This window comes from Hemiscyllium ocellatum, chromosome 37, assembly GCF_020745735.1.
Source record: "Hemiscyllium ocellatum isolate sHemOce1 chromosome 37, sHemOce1.pat.X.cur, whole genome shotgun sequence".
In the NCBI taxonomy this organism is placed as follows: domain Eukaryota; kingdom Metazoa; phylum Chordata; class Chondrichthyes; order Orectolobiformes; family Hemiscylliidae; genus Hemiscyllium; species Hemiscyllium ocellatum.
In genome coordinates, this window is record NC_083437.1 from 31,755,123 (window position 1) to 31,774,426 (window position 19,304).

At 40.3% G+C, this 19,304-nt stretch overlaps 1 protein-coding gene across 1 annotated transcript in view; it reads right to left on the reverse strand.

Annotated features, from left to right (window-relative positions):
• prkcz (protein kinase C, zeta) overlaps nt 1-19,304 on the reverse strand; it is a 410,310-nt gene that overhangs the window by 332,638 nt on the left and 58,368 nt on the right. The window contains exons 3-4 of the mRNA XM_060852456.1: nt 4,995-5,084; nt 3,469-3,519 (exon numbers count right to left, since the gene is read on the reverse strand). Coding sequence (XP_060708439.1) covers nt 3,469-3,519; nt 4,995-5,084 — 141 coding nt within the window. The remainder of the gene's footprint in view (nt 1-3,468; nt 3,520-4,994; nt 5,085-19,304) is intronic.

Here is a 19,304-nt window from a genome sequence, read left to right on the forward strand (position 1 = left end):
AGTCTCTGTCTATTGCCGAACATTGGAACCTATTACAACTCTCAACTTGGTATAAAAATGTCTGATAACATTAAAGTACATAAGATACAATTCATCAATAATTCATAAGGATAAAGATTCTGTTAAAGGTGCAGTTGTTATCTCAGATGTTTCTGCATGCTCAGCTAGATACAAAATTATACCAAAATAAATGTTATGATGTAAAGTGCATGATTTATACTTAATAAAGTTACACTTATCTTGGACTTTGAAATTTGAACCAATGGTATATGGGTATTATGTATCTGAAAGGGATTTAATGATTAACTTCTGGACAAATCTGTCGTCATTGTTTCTTTTAAAAGAAGTCTGAGAGAGTTTGTTTGGAGGTAAATGAGAATTCATTTCTTTTGGGAGAGTTAATGAATTAACTAAGTAAACAACACAGTATATTAGCCTTTCAGAGAGAAAAAAAAGATTCTGGACATTTTTGGGAGCTAAAGGGGAAGCACACATAGCTTGGGAAAAAATGTTTCAGTTTGACTGTTTGCCTACGTCTTAACTGAAAATGGACCTTGAAAACAGTTGTCTTTGAGAAGAGGAGGTAGGTTAGGACCATTATTAAAAGGGGTTACCTCAGTGTAGGAAGATTGATTTTAAAATTCAAGAAATAAAATGATAAAGTCTGACTCAGCTATATGGTGTATCAAAGAAGTCAAAATCTCACAGCTAGGATTTAAACCATAACTATGACAAACCAAAGATGCAATAGAGAAAGGAATTATCTCCAGCATTAGAGTAATGTAATGGATCTTATTGGGACGAATGGGGTTGTATTTTTATCATGTCCTTCAAAATTCAACTTGTGTTACATGTAAATAGTTTTATCTTCATGTCTCTTGTTTTTTCCAATTGTTAAACCTGTAAGTGCAGCTTTGCATGCTTGCATTTCAGCGAGACCCTTCATTAAACCAACAGCCCCCAAAATAAATAAAAAGTATCAGGCCTTATTTCAGTTTGGAATCAGGCTTGCCCAGTAATAATATTCACTAGGATCATGATATATTCAAATACAATGGTATGCAAGATATACTTGAAAATTGCACCAAGTTGTTTTTCATCGATCAGTACTACAATACAGCAGATTCTTTCACAATTTTAGATTTTGGTTAGTTCCAAAGAGATGCTTTAAAGTTGCACTGGAGTCATTTTTTTTGAGAAAACAAAAGGATCAAAATGGCTCTATCCTTTATTAGACAGTGACTGCTTGATGGTAGCCTGTGCAAGCAAAGGCAATCACTAATCAAATTCAAAGGAAATCAACTTCATCAAAATTGTGCTTGAAACAGAGTTTCAAAGAGTTATTTTAATCACTCCCATTAATCTGCACTTGCAAACAAAGTTGGATGACATTATCGAGATGGTGCAAGCGTAATAATCTGCATTTGTAACTCATAGAAAGGCAACATACATAGAGCTTCAAGATAGTTGTAAAAGAAACAGCGTTGTGAGGAAAAAAAATTAATAATGAGCAAATCGAAGAACAATGCCATTTTGAGGTGGACTGCAGTGGTTCAGGAAGACAGCTCACCGCCACCTCCTCAAGGGAAACTAGGGATGGGCAACAAATGCTGGCCAGCCAGTAACACCTGTATCACACAAATGAATTTCAAAAATGAATTAAGCTTTGAAATTTAATATTTCAATGAGTAAGAAGTCAGACCAGATCAACAGGAATGAAGTAATCAACAAGCAGCACTTTTTGTAGACGACCACCTATGTCTAAAGGTCTCCTCCAATTTAAATTTTACAAAGCAAAATGTTGGATCGGCCATCAAGGTCAGCATTGGGAGTTATACATGCTATCATTTCCACATGACAAGGGTTTGGGTAGAATGGAGGAACCAATTAAGGCTGAGGAGTGGTGGCACAGCAGTGATGATGCATTAGTGCTGGCTAGCGTATGGGATTTAGAATAGATGGAGGAAAAATAGCTCAAGGTAACAAGTGATCTAGTTTAGTCTCAATGTGGCTGGAGAGATTGGCAGAGGCAACAGAACAACAATTTTGACAAGCTCTGAAGGAGTAATGTCTGGTCTACTCTTGGAGAATAAAATACATGAGACACTTTTGCTGAAAAGTGGGCAGAGATGTAGAAGCATTCAAGCATTGACACGATTATCATATCGGATTTAAAGCAAGTAAGGCCCAGTTTGGGTTCCACCAGGGCCACTCTGCTCCTGACAGCCTTGGTCCAAACATGGAAAAACAAGCTGAGCCCTAGAGGTGAGGTGATCTTGACAACCCTTGAACATCAAGGCTGCATTTAACTGAATGGGGCATCAACAAGACCTAGCAAAACTGGAATCAATGAGAATTGGGGAAAATTCTCTTAGTTGGAAGCATACCTGACACATAGGAAAATAGTTCTGGTTGTTGGTCAGTCATCTCAGCTTTAGACCATCTCTGCACGAGGTCCTCAGACTATTGTCATAGATGTAATCGTTTTCAACTGCTTCAATGACCATTCCTCCACCATAGGTCAGAAGTGGGGATGTTTGCTGATGATTACACAATGTTCAGCACTATTTGCGACTCCTCAGTCACTAAAGCAGTACATGTTCAAATGCAATATGATCTGGACATTATCAAGGCTTGGGCTGACAAATGGCAAGTCACATTTGCACCAAACGAATGCCAGGCTACAACCATTTCCAATAAGAGACAAACTAACCTCCACTCTTCGATATTCAATGCTGTTACCATCACTGAATGTCCCATTATCAACATTCTGGGAATTACCATTGATCAGCAATTCAACTGAACTCACCATATAAATCCATTGGTTTAAATTTGTCTTAAAACTAACTCCCCAAGTTAAAACAAATGAATGATACTCATGATAAACACAGCTCCCCAAATTTCCTCATACATTAGTTCAGCTGTTGGCAGAACAAACATACCATATGACAGTTCTAAAGCGATTGGTGCAGCAGGATAATTCTGACATAAAAGTGTTACATTACTTTGATAGAATTAGAGACATAACCTTTGACCCAAAAAAAATGCTTAAAACATACATTAGAATGCATTTTGCAAAAAAGGTAATTCTGTAGAGCTCACAGTAGCATAGTAGTCCATTAATCCAGAGAACAAAGCACAAGTGCCATTATCAGAAAATTTGAATTCTTGAATAAAAGCAACCACAATGTTCTCAGATATTCTAAAAATTCTTCTGATCTACTCATGTCCCGCAAAGAAAGCCTTTACCCAGTCTGGCCTGAGAATTTTATCCAAAACAACATTCGCAACTCTACAGTGTTTTCCAATTGTCTAGCAAGCTATTAAGTTGTACTAAACTGTTCAAGAATATGGTCCACCATCACATTCCTAAGCAAAAGGTGAAAATTCCCAGCTGGCCCAACAGCCACTGGGAGAATTAATGTTAAGAGAAAAAGTCATTACGCATGAGAAATAAATGATACTTACTATTCTCTCCAGGGCAGGGCATTCCTGGCTTTTCTGGAATGCTCGGGAAAACTGGGTAAAATGAGAAGGAGGAAAAGTATTTAAGACAAGCAATCATAAAATCAACCAACTGGTGTTTTTGTAAATGAAAATAAAATTAATCTTTATTTAGTAGAGTTTGCCTAGAATTGGAAACCAACCCACACATGAATGATAAATTAATTTACAATACTTTATGCAATCATTATAGGCCAAGATGAAATCTGGAACAGTTTTAATTCCTGCATGCTGTCAACTATATATCAGAAAACTTTTGAGAAGTGTGGCAAATGCAGGGTTAGGGAGAAGTTATTCAGCTGTCATGGACCTTAAATAAATAAAGGATTTTTATATAACTAAAATACTTCCCAGGAAGAAAAACATTTCCAAGTTAAAAATGAAAATGCTGCAAGTGTTTTAAGGCAAACCAAAATAAAAATAGATGCACTGAAAACTCTCACTTGTACTGGCTTCACCTCTAGCTCTCAGACTGCTAAAACATGTCAGACCTTTTTGACAAGTATCAGAGTCTGTCAAACAGGTGGTCCATAGCAGACTGCTGCCCACTGAGGAAGTCTACCGAGGTCATGACTTAGGAGATACAGATTTATAAATTTGCAAGATTCTGCAAGGAGCTCTCTTCCAATGAAAGGACATTTCTCTCCCACTTTTACTTCCATTAGGTTCATGAGTGAGAATTGGTGAGGGAGAGAATGGAATACACAAAATAAGGAGGGAAATAATGGAGATGTGCGTGTGTGGGAAGGAAGGAAGGAAGGAAGGTAGTTAGATACAAGTGAGGTGTGGGGGGGAGGGGTGTAGGGAAGTAAGTGGTGAGGGTATACATGCATGGGAGGAAGGAGTCAGGTGTATTTTCATGGGAAGGAGGGAAATTATTAAGAGGCCAAAAAAAATTTTATTCTCTAGCTCTGCTGCTTGACACTACTTACATGGTAAATTTTATTAATTATCACGTTTATAATTTCACTTCCAACTGAGAGAAAAATGGAAACATGAAAATATTGCAGAAGCCTGTTGAAGAACAAAATGAGCATGAACAAAAAAAAATGTTCTTCCGGGTGCCACAAGATAACATTGCCACCCTTGTACACATCTTCACACAACCCATTCACCTAGAGGAAATGATACCCTGGGTTAAGATAGTCCTACTGCTGCCACATTGACATCAAAATTAAAATAGGTTGATAGTCTCCTAAATGCTTAAATTGAAAGAGGTTTTAAATTATACCTCAATACTGATTTGTACTTTGAATATTAAAGGGATAGAATCTAATTGCCCTTCTGTAATTTCCTGCTTTCATCGGCAGAAGCTGTTGGCCGTCTCAACATATCTACCTTGTTATACAACTCTATTTCTTTATTCAAATTATTGAATACATATTGTGGAAAGCTGTGGCCCCCACTCTCATCACAATCTGCCAGAATACACCTTTCAATTTTTTTTTTAACATAAAGATCCCTAATCAGTGTTCTAGAATACTACTAACCATGTAAATTGAGGCCTGACTCTCCATTCTGGTTATACAGACGGAATGCTTCCTCCAGTTCCATATGGGATGAAACTGTACATGGGTCCCCTACAAACAAGAACAAAATCAAATTAGTTGGACCTCTGCAAACTGGAAATATAGTAACAGCAATCTGTCAGACAAAGGTTTTCTTCACTGCAGTAACAATCCAGAAAATCAACACATCTCAATTGCAAAGTTCTCTGTTCAACAGATCTTTCAAACCATCCTGGATTCAGTGTTTAAATGGCTTTTACAGCTCCAAGACAAGCTCCTTAAAAGAAGAGCCTTGGTTAGTCAAAGAAGCAAGCCTCTATTTAACTCATGGAAGTGACTGACTCACCATAGTTATGGCTCAGACGATCCTGTTTGAACTGCATGCACTTAATTGAAGTAGAACATACACTTAAACAATTCAGGTAATGCACTTCACGCATACATTTACTTTGGGAACATCTCAGTGAGAAATAAAATAAAGCATTTCCAAAAATCAAGAACGATTATGCTTTTTGCTTAATACAATTCCAATGTATGACTGGATATCGATAACATAGCCAATGATGCTGTTAATCATATTTTATTTATCAGAAATGCAATTAGTCACTGCTGGATAATCAATCATTCCAAAACGGAGATACTTCCATCTCAGACAAGAATTCTGATCCATTTCAACAAACCTCAGTCTCAGTCATCCAATTACACAAATTAATAAAATCCACAGTCTGCAGTTTAGTTATATGTCTACTTTTTCTCTTATGAATAAGTTGAGCAACTCCCTAGTGAACCAGCACAAACATAGACACTACATCCTTTCCAGTCTGGAAATGCCTAATTTCGCCTGATCTCTGAATCAAAGCGGATTCAAGCAGAGTTGACATTTGGATGAAAGACTGCCTAGAATGTCAGGTGCAGCAGAACTCGATCTCTTGACCTGAAGTGTCACGTCCCACCTGCTCCAGATGTATGCAATAGTATCTCTGAACAGGTTGATCAGCAAACATTCAGACACTACTCCGAACTCCTGCCCAAAACCCAGCTGCCTTCTCTGGAATCTGGTAAACTTACATGTATGTAAACATTGCAAAGTCCCAAAATCTAGCATCAAAAACCACACACCTGCATCATTTACAAAACCCTAGCGGTAGGAGAAAATACCTGTATTGTTATGAGCTGATGAGGATTCTATTTCCCATGATGTGACATCTCCAAATGGTGCAACAAAAAAAGGATCTCAATATGTTTAAAAATACTGGATGTGAACAAGAGAGTTGAAATTTGTGTGTTTTCCCATCTGTTTTTACTTAATTTTCAACATTTCCGCGCCAATCATAATTTTCTATTACATGTATCTTCTGTAGGGAAAGGTAAACTGTACTGACCTACTTTCTTTTATTGTCAACTTTGCAAAGTTGAAGATGGAATCTAACTAATTGCCACTCTACTATATTTGTATTCACCAATCTACCCAATGACGGACATAACTTGAGAAATCCATAACCTACTCTTCAATATCACAACAAGCCATTGCAGTCCTTCTGATATCACTTGCATGAAATAGTGTCACAAGTTTTTATAACTTAGTCTAGAAAACCTGGAAGGTTCAGAAAGTAAAATCACTTCAGACAGTGATGTAAAGTGAATGTCCAAGTACTTTAAAAAGTTTAAGATTTTAGCTAGAAATCTTGATCAGAATTGCCTGAAGAGAAGAAGATTCTATTTGTAGGAATGACTAAAACAAGTTACAAAGCTTTAACAATGGTGTAAGCTAACATTATTGTTATATTTTCAAATGAAAGCAAGATATCCAAAATGATGCATTATACAAATTTATAACATTTGCAAATTTATTTTCTAAAGGTAGCCATGCTCAGTGAAACGTTTTGCACGTTGTCTCAAACATAACATGGTCATTTCAGTATAGAACTTAATGAAGGAACACAGAATTTAAGTAGTAACTCTTAGAAGGTAAGATTTTTGACAAACTTTGCACCAACTAAAGCCAGATAAGAAGCTTTCCAGAGAAGTTTTCCAGAATTGGTACCCGATTAAACATCGGAGGAGGTTTGGATGAATTGTTACAAAATTAGATTTTATTGAAAACAAATGCTCAGATTCTGGCAAGTTTAAAATACTGAGGATAATATTGCAGAAAAGTACAAAATGGAATTTACTAAGATGTACACAAACTATAGGGAGATGCTGAATTAGCTGGCGTTGTTTTCCCTGGAGCGTCAGAGACCGAGTGATGACCTTATAGAGGTTTATAAAATCATGAGGGGAATGGAGAGAATAAAAAGACAAAGTCTTTTCATTGGGGTGGGGGAGTCCAGAATAAGACGACACAGGTTTAGCGTGAGAGTGGAAAGATTTAGAAAGGATCTAAGGGGCAACGTTTTCACACAGGCGATGGTGCTTGTCTAGAATGAGCTGCCAAAGGATGTATTGGAGGCTAGTACAATTACAACAGTTAAAAGGCATCTGAATGGTATGTGCATAAGGAGGGTTTCGAAGGATATGGGCCAAGTACTGGCAAATAGAATTAGATTAATTTGGGATATCTTGTTGACATGGACAAGTTGGACCTAAGGATCTGTTTCCATGCTGTACATCTCTACAACTGACCATTTGGAAATTCCTAATCTGCGCTGGTATTGATCTGGTACTCAGCCATGATATGAAGTTCAGACCGACTTCTAATTTTAATAGGAGTTAAATTTGCAGATTATTATAAACTAACGGAACAAATATCAGAAGCACCAAAAAAATTCCTGAGAAAGCATTCATTCCCAGAAACTCTCATAGCACAAAGGGAAAAAAAATCAGAAGAATGGCAGAAAATTTGAGAACACAATTGTTTACAAATTGGCAAGACCAAGTAGTTCCAGGTCTCTCTCAGTGTGAAAAGAGCTGTAACTAACAGAAATGTTATTAATAATTTTGAAAAGTAAAGAGAATTTGGGATTTAGCCAAGTAAATGAGTTCCAGGAAGACACTGAAAACATTCGACATTTCAGGTACAATTCAAAGTATCATTTCATAATGAACTGTCCCAAACGTTATAATAAAGTATGCAAAACCAGACATAAAATTGAGGTTTTGAATGAAGATAATGGATATGCAGACCAATGAGAATGGCGGTGGAGGTGGCCCAGGACCTCCATGTCCTCGGCAGAGTGGGAGAGGAAATTGAAGTGTTCGGCCACGGGGTGGTGGGGTTGATTGGTGCAGGTGTCCCGGAGATGTTCTCTAAAAAGCGCTAAGTAGGCATCCCGTCGCCCCAATGTACAGGAGACTGCATCAGGAACAACTAATACAGTAGGTGACGTGTGGAAGTGCATATGAAACTTTGATGGATGTGGAAGGCTCCTTTGGGGCCTTGGATGGAGCTGAGGGGGGAGGTGTGGGCGCCGGTTTTGTAATTCCTGCGGTGGCAGGGGTAGGTGCCAAAAAGGGAGGGTGGGTTGATCAGGGAATGGACCTGACAAGGTAGTCGCGTAGAGAACAGTCTTGACAGAAGGCGAATAGGAGTGGAGGGGAAAATATATCTCTGGTGGTGGGGTCAGTTTGTAGGTGGCAGAAATGGCAGAGGATGATGTGATGTATATGAGGTTAGTGGCGTGAAAGGTGAGGACCAGGGGGTTCTGTTATTGTTGCGGTTGGAGGGGTGGGGTTCGAGGGTGGAGGTGCGGGAAGTGGATGAGGTGCGCTGGAGGGCATGGGAATGGAAATTGCGGTCTTTAAAGAAGGAGGACATCTGGAGTGTTCTGTGGTGGAACTGGTCCTCCTGGGAGCAGATGCAGTGAAGAGGGAGGAATTGCGAAGAAGGGATAGCATATTTTCAGGAGGCAGGGTGCTCTGAACAATAAAGGAAAGCATACCAAGCGCCTTCTTCACTATCCTATCTACCTGCGACTCCACTTTCAAGAAGCTATGAACCTGCATTCCAAGGTCTCTTTGTTCAGCAACACACCCTAGGACCTTACTTTTAAGTGTATAAGTCCTGCTAAGTTTTACTTTTCCAAAACGCAGCACCTAGCATTTATCCGAATTAAACTCCATCTGCCACTTCTCAGTGCAGGGTTCCTAAACAGAGGTTGGAAACTGTGGGTGGGAGGTCCCCTGAAGTGATAAGGTTTCGTACGGTCTGGGAGATGGTGGTTTGGTGATGGGAGGCGAGATCATGGTCGAGGAGGCAGTAGGGCGGAGAGGGCAGACACTCCATCCGCCAACCGTCACAACGGTCAGCCCTCCACTCCCCCTGCTCCAACCCCAACCTCATCATCAAGTCAGCAGACAAGGGGGGGGGGGGGGGGGAAACAGTGCTAGTTTGGCACACTGACCCCTATACCACTGAAGCCAGGCACCAACTTGAAGACACCACCTCCTACCGGCCCACCTCTGCCTGCCAACTGCAACAGTGACAGAACCTCCCAGTCCTCACCTTCAATCCCACCAACCTCCATTTACATCGCATCATCCTCCGCCATTTCCGCCATCTACAAACAGACCCTACTACCAGAGATACATTTTCCTCATCACCCCTACACGTTTTCTATCAAGACCGTTCCCTCCGCGACTACCTTGTCAGGTCAACGCCTCCCAACAACCCACCCTCCCTTCCTGACACCTATCCCTGCCACCACAGGAATTGCAAAACCTGCACCCACACCTCTGTCCAAGGCCTCAAAGGAGCTTTCCACATCTATCAAATTTTCACCTGCACTTCCACACATAATTTACTACATCCGTTGCTCCTGATGTGGTCTCTACCCTGGGGAAACAGGATGCCTACTTGCACAGCACTTCAGAGAACATTGCCAGGACACTTGCACAAATCAACCCCACTGTTCTGTGGCCAAACACTTCAACTTCCCCTCCCACTTTGCTGAGGACATGCAGGTCCTGGGCCTCCTCCACCATCACTCCATTACCATGCGACACCTGGAGGAAGAACACCTCATTTTCCAGCTCGGGACCCTTCAACCCCAGGGCATCAATGTGGATTTCACCAGTTTCCTCATTTCCCCTACCCCCACCATACCCCAGTTCCAACCTTGTAGCTCAGCACCATCCTCATGACCTGTCCAATGTGTCTATCTTCCTTCCCAGCTATCCGCACCACCCTCCCCTTCAATCTATCATCTTTACCCTCACCTCCATCCACCAAGCACTCTCAGCTACCTTCCCCTCAGCCCCACCCCTTCCCATTTATCTCTCCACCCCCTAGGCTCCCAGCCTCATTCCTGATGAAGGACTTTTGTCAAAAACATCGATTTTCCTGCTCCTTGGATGCTGCCTGATCTGTTGCGCTTTTCCAGCACCACACTCTGACACAAGATGTTTCAGCCCAGTGATGAAGACATTGAATACAAAAGTCTTTTAATTGTGCAGCATTGGATAGTGACTGCCAATATCCTGCATGCGGAATAGACTGATTAAAATGAAACTCAGAACGAGTGTAAAACAAAATCAGGACAAAAGTCAAGAACTTGAGACCTTTATGAGTTTGAGATTTAGGGATGTTAACACGAAGATCTTTGAAAATAGCAATCATTTCTTGAAAAATAGCCGAATCACTCGCCATTAGTATAGATGCAGCATTCAGTGAAATACCCTTGTTATTAACTATCATCTGTGCAAAAAGCACAGATAAAACAGTAAATGAAAAATGAAAATGCCGAGTGAATTTCCTGAAGAAGGGCTCATGCCCGAAACGTCGACTCTCCTGCTCCTTGGATGCTGCCTGACCTGCTGTGCTTTTCCAGCAATACATTTTCAACTTACACAATCTGCCCACTCTTGTATTCTTTTAATGCAATATAACTTCTCACCAAAGAAATTAAATAACTTCGCCTCACATTAAGGGGCAGAAATTTCAAAAAGATTAAAAAAATCATTTGCATGTTTGCAAATATAAATAAAACGATTATGAGAACGGCAGCAGAAAGCCCGATTTAGCAATGGGGTATGTGAAAGGAACTGTGCTGAAATTAATAGCTGAAGCCGTTCATAAGATATCAAGAAAGGTGGTAGGGGAAGGCCAGGGAACTGGTGAGCCTGATATCAACAGGTTGGTCTTGGGAATCCTGAGGAACAGGATTTATATTTTTCTGGAAAGACAAGGACTGTTTAGGGATAGTCAGCATAGCTTTGTAATTGGGAAATCACAAGCTTGACTGCAATTTTTGAAGAAGTAACAAAGAGGATTTGTGAGAGCAGAGTGGTGGACATGATCTATATGGACTTCAGTAAGGTGTTCGACAAGGTTCCTCATGGGAAACTGGTTACCAAGGTTAGATCTCATGGAAAACAGGGAGAACTAGCCACTTGGATACAGAACTGGCTCTAAAAGGTAGAAATCAGAGGGTGGTGGTGGAGGGTTGCTATTCAGACTGAGGCCTATGACCAGTGGTGTGCCACAAGGATCGGTGCTGGGTCCACTGCTTTTTGTCATTTACATAAATGATTTGGCCGTGAACACAGGAGGTGCAGTCAGTCAGTTTGCAGATAACACCTAAATTCAAAGTGGAGTGGACAGTGAAGGTGGTTACCTCCAGGTACAATGGGATCTTGATCACATGGGCCAATGGGCTGAGGAAAGGCAGAGAAGAGTTTATTTTAGATAAATATGGAGGTGCTGCATTTTGGAAAAGCAAATCAGGGCAAGACTTGTACACTTAATGCTGAAGGTCTGAGGAGTGTGACTGAACAAAAGGACCTTGGAGTGCAGGCTCATAGTTCCTTAAAAGTAGAGTTGCAGGTAGACAGGACAGTAAAGGCGGCATTTGGTAAGCTTTCTTTTATTGGTCAGAGTATCGAGAAAACGAGTTGGGAGGTCATGTTACGGCTGTAAATGACATTGGCTTGGCCACTGTTGGAATATTTTGTGCAATTCTGGTCTCCCTCTTATTGGAAGGATGTTGTGAAACCCTTTCAAGTGCGAGTGTGGGGAAGGTTTACAAGGCTGTTTCCAGGGTTGGAGGAGCTGAGCTCCAGTGAGAGACCAAATAGGCTAGGGCTGTTTCCCCTGGACCATTGGAGACGGAGGGGTAACCTTATCATGGCTTATAAAATCATGAGGGACCTGGTTAGAATCAATAGACAAGATGTTTTCAGTGGGGTGGGGGAGTCCAGAACTAGAGGGCATAGGGGGGAAAAGATATAAAAGAGAACTAAGGGGCGAGTTTTTCACGCAGAGGGTGGTGTATGTATGGAATGAGCTGCTGGAGGTGGTGGTGAAGGCTGATATACAATTACAGCATCTGGATGGGTATGAATAAGAAGGGTTTGCAGGGATATAGGCCAAGTACTGGCAAATGGGACTAGATTAGGATAGGATATCTGGTTGGCATGGATGAGTTGAAACGAAGGGTCTATTTTCGTCTCTGTTGTAACCAATAACACATTCTTCTTTTCCTTTGACCAAGTCCAACTTGGAAATACAGGTTGCCTGTCCAACCTTCTCAACCATTTTCCAAATGAGGAATATTAATCAGATTTTTTTAAAACTGCGTTGGCTTGCAATAGTCCACATGTAATCATTGGGTACCATTTGATTGTGGTACCATTACTGTGGGTGAGCTCCATTCGCTGCAACTCACTTTGATTATGTTGTCTTTGAGCATCCATTCAATCTCTGTGCCAACTTTAGAGGGTTAAGTCTATATGGATGTTAGTTAATTGGAACAACTTTTCCTAAATTTACATTAATATAATCAGATTACTATTTTCCATCTTATTCCCACATATCTCCCTATATGATGTAGTTACTCTGTCAGGTCATTTTGATTTTCATCTGGAAGGCAATCCAATATTGATCCTAATTTTTGAAACTACTTCATTGTCTAATTTGAGGAATGTCCAATTCAAAATCATCTGAACTTGGTTCTTCACTCTGTTGTAACCAATAATACATTCTTCTTTTCCTTTCTTTCCCTATTAAATACCTTTTGAACATATTCTATGACACACCGATTGCTTTCAGTCTGGTGTTCTTATCAAATAATTCACTTAATTAGATATAACCCATGAAACCTTGCCTTTCAAAGGTTTACCTATCATTGATAGTATTACTAACACTTCATCTCCTGCAGCAAAACTGTCAATTTCTGATTTCAATCTGCTTTCTGCTTCATCTTATGCTGTTTGCTTTCAATGTTGGCTAACCAACTCACCTGCTCCAGTTAATCTTTCCTTAAAATTTGGAACATAGCCCAAATATGTGGTCTCTGAACTCTTGACTTTGAACTCTCTCCTTAATTAATTTGAGAGGTCCTCTCACCTCATGCCCAAAAACTAATTCAAATGGACTGAACTTAGTTAATTCATCAGCTATCACCCTAATTGCAAAAAACTTCTAATGTAATTCCTTTATCCCAATCCTCTGGATAGTTTTGACTATAAGCCCTCAACATAGTCTTTAAAGTTTGATGCCACTGATCTCATGCTCCCTGCGATTCTGGATGGTATGCAGGAGATTTGATTTGTTTTATTCCTAAGCTGTCCATAACATCCTTTAATAATTTTCACGTAAAACATGACCCTTATGATGGTATCTGTGTGGGTAGTTGATAACTCAAAAAATTTAACTTACTCTTCTGAAATCCTTTTAGCCATGATATTGCATAATGGGATCGCCTTTGGAAATCTTGTAGACACATCCATTATGATCCACAAATACTGACTTTTACTTTTTGTTTGAGGTAAGGGTCCTACACAATCAATTAAGACTCTTGAAAAAGGTTTCTTAAATGTGGGAGTAGGTATTGAGCCTGCTGGTTTCATCACTGTCAGAGGTTTTTGATTTACCTGACACATACCACATGTCTGGCAAAAAGCAACCACATGCTTATGTAGTCCAAGTGAATACAAATGTTTCTACATTTTGGCATTACTTTTCAAAAGACTTCCTGCTAGTTGTTCACATGCTACATGCACCACCTCCTTTCTGTAACCTACCAGTAATGTGACTTGGTGAACTTCTGCCTATTTCTCATCTACCTGAATACGCGATGGTCTCCATTTCCTCAGCAAGATGTCATTTTTAAAGATAACATTCTTTGATACAAGGTTAGAATTCACACAACACCAGGTTATAGTCCAACAGGTTTAAATGGAAGCACTAGCTTTCGGAGCACCGCTCCTTCATCAATCACCTGAAGGAGCAGCGCTCTGAAAGCTAGTGCTTCCAATTAAACCTGTTGGACTATAAACTGGTGTTGAGAGATTTTTAACTTTGTACACCCCAGTTCAACACAGGCATCTCCAAATCATGACTTCTAGGATACATTCAATCTTCTTCTCTATATGCTTTTTGATACTACTTCAGTTTTTCAGCTTTCTGCTATAATTCAGTTAATTGCTCTGAACTAAAAATATCCACTTCATCCTTCACTTGTTCTTGTTTTTCTCTCAACCATATGATCATAGTTTCTGATAATTGAACTTCAACTTCCTTATCTTTACTCCTTGGTTTTTCCTCCTGATTCAACCTGTGGCTTTGTGACCTTGTTATCACAGTCAGGTAAAATTCCAGAATATGCTTCATGTAACATCTCAGTTGCCTGATTTTTCATTGGCTTTTCAACCACAGTAGGCATCATTCCCCCAACTGTGTGATCCAGCAATATCAATACAAAGGATAGACTAATTTCTGAAATGAGAATTTCTCTACTATTATCACAACTTTGCACCGGACACTCCAACCTCCATTTATGTAATCGAACACTGCCCCCCTCACCATGAAATCCACATATTGCCATCTTTTCTGGTCATACCCGTTGTGAATTACATAGCTCATGTCTTGTCAAAAGTCTGGGACATTCGGCCCCAGACCTTCGGGTGGTCATCCTCCAAGGCAGACTTCGGGACAGGCAACAATGCAAAGTGCCAGAGGCTGATAGCCAAGTTCAGTACCCATGGGCGTGATCTCAACCGGGATCTTGGGTTCACGTCACACTACAGATGACCCCACTACACTATACACACACGCGCACGCAGAGACACAGGTTGGTGGGGTAAATTTGTACTTGCAGGATTACATTTTGTTTTGCTCAAAAACTGCATAAATCCATGTAATGTTCTGTAAATGCCACTTTAGAAATACAGTCAAATCAGTCAGATCTAACACTGGGACACAGACAGACTTTCACTTCACACCTTCAATGCATTGTCTGAGCTGAGATGACATCCATTGTTAAAAGCAATCTTGAGAATATAACTTTTAACATATTCTGGGATTTACATATGAAGGAACCAAAACTAACATGATCAAAGATGAAAGACTCAAGCTAAAATTTGTTTAATATTACATTCCAATGACATTGTAATCTTGTTGCTATAAATTCTGTCGTATGATTCTGCTCCACAACTAACTGATAAAGAACCAGCACTTCTAAAGCTAGTGCCTCCAAATGAATCATTTGGACTGGTGTGATTTTTAACTCTCTTGCTAAAGATTGACTTACTGCCATATCCCTCAAAATCTTAATTTCTTTACCTACTCCTCCTGACCTAAGTAAGTAAACCTTACCGTGGGAAAAGATCTGCCACCCTGCTGACCCATAGTAAGCCCACACAGAACACAGGAAAGCAAACTTGGCCAAACTTGGCAGTGACCAAACAGGCTGACAAGTGAAACCAGACACCAGACACTCAGACAAGGAAGTATACTTCCCAAAACACACCAACAATACCCAGTCAACATAGCTGTCCCAAAGTCCCAAGGGCAGTCTCATAGTACAGCAATACCAAAGCCACACAATGAACAGGCCAGGCACTCCCAAGGACCTCGCTCCCAGGACAGGTACAATGGGAGCACCTGTTTCAAAAGAGAGATTCTCACCTACCTGCAAAGAGAACTGAAATCTCCTAATCCCATCAAGAACTCATACTGTCAGTATGTTACATTGTGTTGACAATCAGGACATTCTTCCAATAATTCTTTTTCAATTATCATTGTAACTGAATTACTTAATTTACAAATATATTGTATCTTTCTCCATTTTAATTAACCTTATTGCACAAGATTCTGATAAAACCAGCTCCATCCTCAACTCGAGGACAGAACCCTTGATCCACCTGAACAGACTGTCAGTTCTTTGTCAGCCTAGTCAATTTCTCGTCAGCGATATTGCTTGTGATAAACAGCTCGTCAATTTCACCCAATCTGGTTTGTGTGGTCTCTACTTTAATCGGGTTAATTTTGCCAACACTTACCCTCACAAGTAACTTCTTTAAAGAGATCTAGAATATTTTTCTCTAGAATATCTAGTTAATTTTTCTCAATTAACCCCTGACCAGGTTGGACATGGTTTGCAGCTTTTTAGCTTACACTGGTTTCCTTTACCACATAATCAAAACTCACTGGCTTGTCCTAACTTCCACATCCACCTTTTCGGTGCTTTTTCTAAATCACCAACACTTCATATAGCCCACTTTATTACAGTACATTTGAGCTTTTTTACTTCTCTTTCCACCTCAAATTTCCTTTTTTGCCTCTGGTAAGGCTTTACTAACTTCAAAGAGATCTTCTATTCCCTAACCAGCAGAGGATTTCTCTTTTCTCAATTTCTATCCCTCTCAGATTGAAATTAGTGCTGGAAGTGAAACTTGGCTTTATGAAACAACACACAACCATCTGCCATTTCTGATGCTAATCTTGTCATCTTAACTGTTTGCCTTCCATAAGTTCTCACCACTACAGTATGTGGATGGTTCAACAAGGGAGGGGGCAAACTATACCTAGTACTGGGAAATGAGCCCAGCTGATGGTCAAAGTTTCAATGGGGGAGCATTTTGGTAATAGGAATCATAATTCCAAACATTTTTTGAGTACTTATGGACACAGACAAGAGTGGACTTTGAAAAGGCCAGCTAATTAGGCATGAAATGGAGAATATGGATTGGGAACGGGTATTTGAGGGTAACTCCACATCTAACACAAATTCATAACATACAGGAGCAGAATTAGGCAGTGTGGCCCATCAAGTCTGCTCTGCCATTTGATCATAGACAAGCAAGAAGCTGGAAGAACACAGTAGGCTAACCCTGAAGGGTTACACCTAAAATGTCAACTTCTCCACCTCCTGATGCTGCCTAGCCTGCTGTGTTCTTCCAGCCTCCTATTTTGGATTCTAACAACTGCAGTTTCTAACATCTCTGCTAGTTGATCATGGTTGATATGCTCCACGCCTCCATTTTCTTGCCTTTCTACATATCCCCTCAATCCATTACCAATTTAAAAATTGGTCTAACTCCTACTTAAATTTACATATTTTCCCAGCACCCACCACACTCTGGGGTAGCCAATTCAGATTCACAATCCTTTGGGAGAAGTAGTTTTTCCTCAACTTTGTTTTAAATTGCTACCCCTTATCCTAAGACTATGACCTCGCATGCTAGAATGTCCCACAAGAGGAAAGATCCGCTCCATGTCTATGCTATTCATACCTTTTAACATCTTGAATACCTCAATCTGGTCTCCCCTCATTCTTTTAAATTCCAATGAGCATAGGCCTAAACTATTCCACCTCTCTTCATACGACAACTTCATAACTCTGGGATCAATCTAGTGAACTTCATCTCAATTGCCTCCAATGCCACGACATACTTCCTCAAATAAGGGGACCAGAACTGTGCACCAATATCTTAGAGAGTTTCAACAATACTTCCTTACCCTTATATTCCTGTTTCCTTCACTAAAAAGGCCAACATTCCATTCGCTTTCTTTATTATCTGCTGTGCCTGCATGCTAGTTTTCTGGGACTCACGAATGAGTGCACCTAGTTCCCTCTGCACCAGAGCATCCCGAAGTCTCTCCCTAATAAGATAGTAGGCTGCTTTCCCATTTTCTCAACCCAAATGCCTGACCATGCTCTTATCCATGTTAAACTCCATTTGCCATATTTTGGTCCACTCTCCTAACCTATATCCATTTGTAATGATCCTTATTTCCTCATTGAAATTTACCATCCCACCTATTTTTGTGTTGTCCGCAAATGTGGCTATAGAGTTTTCCATCCCTGTATCCAATTCGTTAATGTTGATTGTAAATAGCTGGCATTCAAGGACCGAGCCCTGTGCCACCCCCCCAGTTACATCTTGCAATATAGGAAAAAACCATTTATCGCGACTCTGTATTCTGTCCATCAGCCAATCATCTATCCAGGCTAATTACTCCTAATTCCATATGGTCCAACCTTGTAAATTAACCTTTTGTGCGGCAACTTATCAAACACAATACCATAGAAATAGCAGAAGTTAGGCCATTCAGCCTATTGAGTCTGCTCCTCGATTCAATCATGGCTGGTACGTTTCAACTCCATTCTCCCACCTTCTTCCTATAACTTTTGATATTCAAGAACCTCAAGTCTTAAATATACTCAATGGCCTGGCCTCCACAGCTTTCTGTGGTAATGAATTCCATAGATTCACCATTCTCTGGCTGAAGAAGTTTCTCCTTATCTCCGTTCTAAAAGGTCTTCCCTTACTTCCTCAGGTCCTAGTCTCTCCTATCAATGGTATCATTTTCCCAACATCCTCGCTAAGATATGGGGCCCAAAACTGCATACAATGCTCGAAGTGGGGTCTGACCAGAGCCTTACAGCGCCTCATAAGTACATGCTTGCTTTTATATTCAGGTCATCTCAAAATAAATGCCACATTGCATTTGTTTGCCTTTCTGACAACTGACTTAAACACCTTCAAGAAGTTCAGATAAATTACATCTACAGCATCCCCATTATCTACTTTGTTTGTTGCTTTTTTGAAGAACACTCGCAAAATAGTCAAGCATGATTTGCCCTTAATGAAACCATGCGGACTCTGATTGATTGTGCTTTGACTTTTCAAACACCCTGATATTACCTTCCTTGATAATTATTTCAAACACTTTCCCAACAACAGATGGTAAACCAACTGGTCAGCAATTTCCCACAGTTTGCCTCCCACCTTTTTTGAATATGGGTGTTTTATTAGCCATTTTCCAATCCACTGGAAACTTATCTAAGTCCAGGGAATTTTGGAATATTGTAACCAATGGATCTGCTAGCCCTGCTACTACTTCCTTTAATACTCTCAGATACAGGCCATCAGGCCCAGGGAACTAATCTGTCCTCAATCCCAATAGATTGCTTAGTACCTTTTCCCTACTGATGTTGATTGTTCTAAGTCCTATCTTATCTACGGCTCCCGACTTCCCCGTTCCAACAAGAATGGTAGTACTGTCCTCCATCGTGAAAATATCAGCATCCAAGATTCAGCACCTTTGCCAACTCAGTGTTGCCCACT